Source organism: Epinephelus lanceolatus, chromosome 7 (assembly GCF_041903045.1).
Source record: "Epinephelus lanceolatus isolate andai-2023 chromosome 7, ASM4190304v1, whole genome shotgun sequence".
Classification (NCBI taxonomy): Eukaryota; Metazoa; Chordata; class Actinopteri; order Perciformes; family Serranidae; genus Epinephelus; species Epinephelus lanceolatus.
Genome location: NC_135740.1, coordinates 44,495,708 through 44,503,291, shown reverse-complemented (window position 1 = coordinate 44,503,291; position 7,584 = coordinate 44,495,708). Strand labels below are relative to the sequence as shown.

General features: G+C 40.8%; 1 protein-coding gene across 2 annotated transcripts; it reads right to left on the bottom strand.

Moving 5' to 3' along the window:
• Positions 1 to 417: 417 nt before the first annotated feature.
• On the bottom strand, positions 418 to 5,543 carry LOC144463841 (uncharacterized). Of its 2 annotated transcripts, none has more exons than XM_078169585.1 (5): positions 5,393 to 5,543; positions 2,361 to 2,486; positions 2,111 to 2,248; positions 1,874 to 1,981; positions 418 to 1,743 (listed from the first exon to the last, which is right to left on the bottom strand). In XM_078169585.1, exons 2-5 carry the CDS (start codon positions 2,447 to 2,449, stop codon positions 1,635 to 1,637), a joined length of 444 nt encoding a protein of 147 aa, XP_078025711.1. In that variant the 5' UTR covers positions 2,450 to 2,486; positions 5,393 to 5,543; the 3' UTR covers positions 418 to 1,634. The 2 variants fall into 2 exon arrangements, with proteins under 2 accessions (XP_078025711.1, XP_078025712.1); XM_078169586.1 differs by having other exon boundaries at positions 2,361 to 2,483.
• Positions 5,544 to 7,584: the final 2,041 nt, after the last annotated feature.

The window sequence follows — 7,584 nt, the reverse complement described above, 5'->3', positions numbered from 1 at the left end:
AATAAGATGATGTCTACATCTGTTCTAAGGTAAGTCAACATTGTGTTTGAGGCAACATATTGTCACTTTGCTGGAAAGAAATATAAAGTTATCTTTAACATCTCTAGCTAACGTTAGCTAAAGTTAGCCTAATGTTAGCTCCTAGCTGCGTTGTTCATCTTGTCACCTTGTTTGCTGGGAGTTCATTAGCCTATTTTGTTCTAGTTTTGTACTTTGGTGATCGTACATCATTGTTAGCTGTTGTCCAAAGGGCTCTAGTTAAGCTAACGTTAACTTCTGGAGCTTAGCTTCATTAACTTATCTGTAATGGCAGAGATAACAAAGGTTGGCAAACGTTATGCTGAATGATTCAGTGTAAATACTGTAGCACCAAACTAATGGAGAGACACTTTTGGTAAAGATGGTAAAAAGGCCGTTATCCTTTTCTCATATTCTGAGCCAAAAACCTTAACTTCAGTGGCACTTTAACTTGTTGTCTTTGATGGCGACGGCAACGAGATGCAGTTCACAAGCGTACACTGTGACCTGTAAATTTTGGCTTGTAATTTAAGCTTTTCATCGACCTTCTCAACAATAAAATGATGAATATATCCCTCCAGTGCGTAGTTTAGGCCCTTTTGGTTACTTCTCAATAGCTATGTTTCCATCCAAAAGTGATTCAAATCATTGGGAAATACGCATTAAAAGAAATACGAATCCTGTGTGTTTCCATTAAATGTACGGACTTTGGTGAAATCTATGAACTCGCGCAAGTTTTCCGCAGAACCGGAAACAAAACAATTCTCACATTCTTCTTCTTCTACGTTTTCTGGCGGTTGGCAACCAGCTTGTAAATGCATTACCGCCTTCCCGACCCGGAGTGTGGATATCACCATGGAGAGAAATGCACTACGTCAGACTTAATTCGAACATAACTGTTTCCATCCCCCGTTTTGTGAATCAACATTTTTTCGAATCAACCAAAACCCGGCTAAAGCGAGCATATTTTAGTTTGTGCGAATCAGGGGATTTTAATTTGAATTTTGGCGTTTCCATCATAATTTTCTGATGCAATACTTCTAGATGCGCATCTAAACAGGCTGATGGAAACATGGCTACTGACATCTGATTGTTATGTCTCCAAAAATCATCAGTTGCCTCCTGCGAAAAGCTGTGTACTGTGACACCTGCCGTAGCGCCGGTCACTGAATGTGGATAGTTTGTCTGAGTGAGTGGAGGGGGGTGTGGTTTAGCCATAGGTCAATTAACTTAGTGTCAGTTTTAAATTCTTACTTTACATCAGCATGTTGTCTAATACTCTAAAACCTTTTTAATAGCCCAGGCTATTATTTGTTTAAATCACTGAAATCAACAGGCCTATATTTGGAACAGGTCTTTAGTTACTTTTACACATAACTGTTGCTCAGTAAAGATGGGGAACACAATCAAGCTGTTTATTTAAACCAGTATGAATATGACAAGTATAAAAATTAGAAATCAGATAATATATCAATATTGAATCATTAATTTTATCTAGCTGCAGCTCAGATAAAAATGTGCATGTTGGAAAAAACTAATGAAAAATACACATGCTCAGTCTTTTAACACAGACATCTAACTTTTATCTCAAATACCTTGTTGTCAGTTTTAAATTCTTACCCTCTAACAACATGTCTAAAAAAAAGAGGAGGCTCCATTGACAGGTCACTCTTCACAGACACATGGCTGGGTTCATGTCCAGGAGAGGCTGGTCTCTGATGGTTCCTGTAACAAAATCAGCTCAGATAAATATGCATTTTGGCGAAAAACTGATATGTGACATAAGTTTAATCTTGTAACACAGACAACAACTAACTTTATCTCAAATGCCTCTTTACCAGTCCTCAATTCTTACCCTCCATCAGCACGTTGTCTAAAAAAAAGAGGAGGCTCCATTGACCGGTCACTCTTCACAGACACATGGCTGGGTTCAGGTCCAGGAGAGGCTGGTCTCTGATGGATCCTGTCATAAAACAACACACAAAAATGTACATGTAGGAGAAATGCTGATGAAAAACATGTCCAATCTTGTAACACAGACAACTAGTATGTTTTTGTCACAAAGGCTTTTTTGTCCATTTTTAATCCTTACTTTACATCAGCAGATTGTCTAAAAAAAAGAGGAAGCTCCATTGACCAGTCACTCTTAACAGACAAACAGCTGGGTTCAGGTCCAGGTTCAGGTTCTGACTCAGATCCAGTAGAGTCTGGGCTGCGCGTCTGCTCTGGGCTATAAAACAACACACACACAACTTTAAGTGTAAGTAATGATGGTGGAGTAATCCGAGTGCTCAGCTCTGACATGAAGAAGACTCATGGACAGTTAGAGTTCCTCATCTCACCTCTGAGCTTTGGTCCGGCTGTCATGGTCCCCACGCAGAGTGGTTTTAGAGGGACGGACTCCCTCCTCTGGTTCCTCACACTGATCCATAGCAGAGTCCACACCTTCACACAAACACAACAACCTGCTGGGAGAGATCACACATTATTTATCATTATTCCTGTCAGCCACATGACAAACACAGAATTCTGATTACAGGAAACATTTCAAGCTTTGAGGGGCTAGTGTCAAAGCCACTATATAGTAGGTCTGAGGGAGACTGAGTATGTTCCAACACATACTGTCAAATGCAAATACCATGCCAAAAATACCAGGATGTTCTACTACATCTACATTTTGCAGTATGCAAGCCAACATGCTTTTCTGGCTATTCTGACCCACAATCCTCTGCACCGCAGACGATATGTCACATCAACAGATAGCAGCTTGACAGCACATTGACATCTGTTTGACGTCTGATGAACAGCTGTGAGAAGTCGCAATGACAGATGACAGTGCATTCAAGTAACTGATGACCAGTCGGATAGCAATAATAGGAATACACACATCGCAAAGAAACAACAGCAAAGCTCTTGGGGTTGATCTTTGTCTCTGGCGAACGCAATAAGTGGCGTTTGTTTTCTCTCCAAGGTAACGGATCTAAGCAAGAGGGTCAAAATTCATGGCGTAATGTTATGAGACATTATGAGACAGTACTATGTCCTGATTGTGTGCCGACTACATGCAACAGTACGTACTTTTTAAGGACAGCTGTAGTACATACTAAAGGTAAAAAGAAAAAGTATCAGATTCAGAAGGCACCCTGAGTCTTGATTTGAATATTGATCCCAGCATCAACAGGAAATCATAACTTAGGTCATTGCGGACATTTTTTTTACAAACCAAACACAATCAATCAGTTAATAGAGAAAATGATCATCGGATTAATTGATAATGAAAATAATTAGTAGTTATGGTCCTGCATCAAATCAAATCGGCTCCATCTCGACCAGCTACAGCAGTAAAATGCTGCTTACACATGAATGCATCAGTATCATTATTTAATGATATAACATGTAATGGAGGCGGAATGGTGGTGCAGTGACTAGCACTCTCGGCTCACAGCAAGAGGGTTCCTGGTTCAATCCCACAAGGGAGCCCTACTGTGCAGAGTTTGCATGTTCTCCCTGTGTCAGCGTGGGTTTCCTCCAGGTGCTCCAGCTTCCTCCCACAGTCCAAAGACATGCAGGTTAATTAGTGACTCTAAATTGTCCGTAGGTGTGAATGTGAGTGTGAATGGTTGTCTGTCTCTATGTGTCAGCCCTGTGATAGTCTGGTGACCTGTCCAGGGTGAACCCTGCTGGATGGATAGATGGATAACATATAATAATATAACACTTGTTGGCTCTTACTTCCCCCTAAGATGTCTTGTGTTCTCAGTCTCAGAGGGCTTGCTGTTGCTTGTGTCCCTGTAATCGAAGCCTCCAGGAATGACAGACTCATCTTTGAGGCCTGAGCAAAGGTCAATCTTCACTCACGTTACAGGTCCAACCCTACACACGTGTTCTGGGCAGTGGCGTAAGGTAGTTACGACTGGCCCCAGTGCAACTACACTGCTTGCACTGTCTATATTTATGCTCCTGGTTCTGGAGAAGCCCTCTGTTTTCAGCCCCCAGAGAAGAAGGTCTGATGGTTTTTACTTTGGTTTCTGGTATTCTACTTATGCCCCCTATGATTCCTTTTCATCTCTGAAACTCTCTTAATTTTACAAAATGCTGATCCTTTGCAGTTTAAAGGATTCACAGATGACCCAACTCAGGTAGACAGGCAGTTCTCATGAAATGGTGAGTCTATACAATCTTAAAACACAGCAAGGCTGTAGTGCTCGAGCCCAGTCTCGCTCTGAGTGTAAAAATGATATGAGTGGTTGAAAGACTAGCAACGTGCTACACAAATGTAAGTCCGAGTCCTGGCTGCTGATTCGGGATCAGTTGTAGTTACGTTAGGGCCCTTTATGAGACCACAAAGCTTTGGATTTACTGGTCTATCTCCATCCCAACCCTCACCTATGGTCATGAGCTTTGGGTAGTGACCAAAAGAATGAGGTCATGGATACAAGCGGCCGATATGAGTTTCCTCTGTGGGGTGGCTGGGCTCAGCCTTAGAGATAGGGGGAGGAGCTCAGACATCTGGAGGGAGCTCGGAGTAGAGCAGCTCAGGATCCTCCAGGAGGAGCTGGAAAGCTTTTGCTGAGAGGGACTTCTAGGATGCTTTGCTTGGATGAATGGATAGATGGATGGATGCATAGATGGATACAGGCCCTTATTATAATGCTGCAGGGTCTCCTCTGTGTCAGGGCTGAGCTCCTCCTACCAATACTCAATTTTGTTTTTGTTCAACAAGCATAAACTTGTAAACACTATTAAAAAAAAAGTTTTATTTCAATCCTTATTTCAAACTCTATCTGCAGTTTCTCATCCATCATCACTATGTTTTGCACTGTCACAAACATATATCACAGCAAAGAGCCAAAACAGTCGATGAAGCATCTGTGTATATGTGTGGTCTAACTGTTTCTCTTAGCTTGATATGAATCGTAACATTTGGGAAAGATGATCGCTAAGACAAACTGCATTCTTCATCCATTCTAAACTTCCCTCAGTGTTGTGATGTCAGGAAATTAAATTTGTTGACATGTAGATTTGTTCCCAGTGATACCATTGACTTTATATAGTGACTGTTGTAAACATTACTGTTGCTGCAGAGTTATTTTTAAAATATTCACCTCTAATTCTGTTCTTAATTCAGTCTTTTTTTAAATAATATTCAAATGACTGTTTAGTAATTAAAAAGACCAGCTAAGAGTATTGACAGAGAAACAAACTGATAAGTAGTAGGCCTATTGATAAGCCTATTATGGTCTCAACTCAGACTCAACTGGACCTGGTCTTGGAACTTGGACTCAGTTGAGTTGGTCTTGACAACAGCACTGAGAAACAGATATCATACATTTCTATTAACAAACCACCATAGATAAGGGCCCTGTTAACTCACCCGAAGGATTCTTTTTCCCTGGTAGCCGGCTTTCGAATCAAAAAGAAAACATACTTGAAGCAGTCTCACAGTCTCTGTCATTTCCTGTCCTTTCTCAAAAAAAAGCCAGGAAGTAAAAGCAAAAGTTAATGAATCTCCCTCCATCACATGCCATATCTGATCAAATGATGATCCTGTTCCTCTTTCTCGCGCTCCTTATAAGAAGGAACTTTGACCGCTGTCACACAAGTGAGTGTGAGGTGATAAGCAATGGGACGTGGATGCAGACACCTGAGCAGACACGAACAGTTAATGATAAAATGAGGGTAAATGGGAGGGAACTGAGAATCTGAAGATGAGCAGGAAAGGGGCAGGTAGGAGGCAACAAAGACATTCTGGCGAGCAGCTGTCTGGGGAATGTTAATACTGCAGACTGGATGAGGGAAAGCAGAAACAGGTGGGCAGGTGACAGAAATGTTGGGGAAGAGGAACTTGGTCGCAAACCCCAGGGTGGGGGAGCCCTACTGTGCAGAGTTTGCATGTTCTCCCTGTGTCAGCGTGGGTTTCCTCCAGTTACTCCAGCTTCCTCCCACAGTCCAAAGACATGCAGGTTAATTAGTGACTCTAAATTGTCCGTAGGTGTGAATGTGAGTGTGAATGGTTGTCTGTTTCTATGTGTCAGCCCTGTGATAGTCTGGTGACCTGTCCAGGGTGAACTCCGCCTCTCGCCCAATGTCAGATGGGATAGGCTCCAGCCCACCCCTGCGACCCCCAACAGGATAAGCAGTTATGGAAAATAACAGCTAAAATGCCAAACTCTAGGCTTCAAAATGGAGTCCACATCCATTATTTTTACACTATATGTTCTGAAGAGGAGAGGACCAAAGACAGAACCCTGTGGAACTCCATATTAGATACACTGTTTACTGGTTCATTGTCACACAGATAAGGTTTGAACCACTGTAGAGTTGTGTTAACACTGTGTTTAACATATTTTTTTCTTTAACACTCTGTGGAATAATTACGACTAGGACTGTCAAAATAACGCATTCATTTTGATTAATTAATCTAATAAAAAATAACGTTAAAAATTTGACCCGGTGTGTCACTGAAGGCCACAGTGTCTTTGTCACCTGATGGAGGCAGATGAGACGACGCTGCTCGGCCCTGTGAATGGAACGTTTACATTTAAAAAACACCCAGATCGAACTGTTGATAGGAGCACTGTCCTCTGCAGTTTCTGCAGTAAAGAATTTTTGTACCAGCGGAAACTTCAAGCGTAAAATATCACCTCAACACAAAGCATTTAGCAGGGAACCCGGATGTCCGAGCTAGTATGGTCTCTGACACCAGCCTCATCGAGCCACACTCGACCAGGTGTTCAGATGCAAACTGAGTAATTCTACTTGTGACCGACAAACTAACTCCCTTGATAAATGGACTGCAGACTAGTTTGGGTGGTGGACAGGGGGACAACTGTGTCCAAAATCCAGCAGCTTTACTATGACACATCTGCCAAAATACATTTGAATTGAACATTTTTAAAGACTTTCAAAATAAAAGTTGATGTATGTTGTATTTAGATTAATTAAAAACAGAGTATGTAATTAATTGGATTTTTTTTTTTCGCTTGACAACCTTAATTACAACGGAAACCAAATTGTAATGGTTGAAAATATTTATTCTGATTTAAATACTTTATTAACTGCTGATTTGCCTGTTTTTTTTTCTCTTTAACCAAACTGTTGTTGAATACAGGTAGAAGACTAAATGGCCTGTAGTTTGATGCCCGTCAGCTGCTCCAGATTTTCAAGAAATTGTTTAAATCTTATTTCCATCCATTGGAATAAGTCTGAGATGAGTTATTATTGTATCTCTCACAGTTTTAATATCAGATTGATCTTTATGATTGATGGAAATAACCAAGACACAACTAATAATGTTTACGTTGTAAGTAGTCTTTATTTGCAGAAAGATGAGGCCATACTATGCATTTATTGGTTTTTAGTGTAACAACTTAAACGGCATAAAATCAACTAAACAGCCAGTGAACAAAGAATATCTGTAACAAGATGCATGTTTGGATTGGAACAGATGATCTAAAGTCCCCATAAATTATGTTGGAAGCCACACATAAATTACATTAAAGCAAAAAATATCAAAGTCAACTGCAATATTATATAAAGTCAAAGATATCCTAAATCAGCCATCAC

Bases quoted from the DNA above. Each gene is read 5' to 3' on its own strand.
- LOC144463841 (XM_078169585.1), bottom strand. From the start codon at position 2,449: ATGGATCAGTGTGAGGAACCAGAGGAGGGAGTCCGTCCCTCTAAAACC. The intron at 2,249-2,360 runs GTGAGATGAGGA...GTTGTTTTATAG, and splicing joins AGCCGGACCAAAGCTCAGAG to CCCAGAGCAGACGCGCAGCC. The intron at 1,744-1,873 runs GTAAGAATTGAG...ATTTTGTTACAG, and splicing joins AGACAACGTGCTGATGGAGG to GAACCATCAGAGACCAGCCT.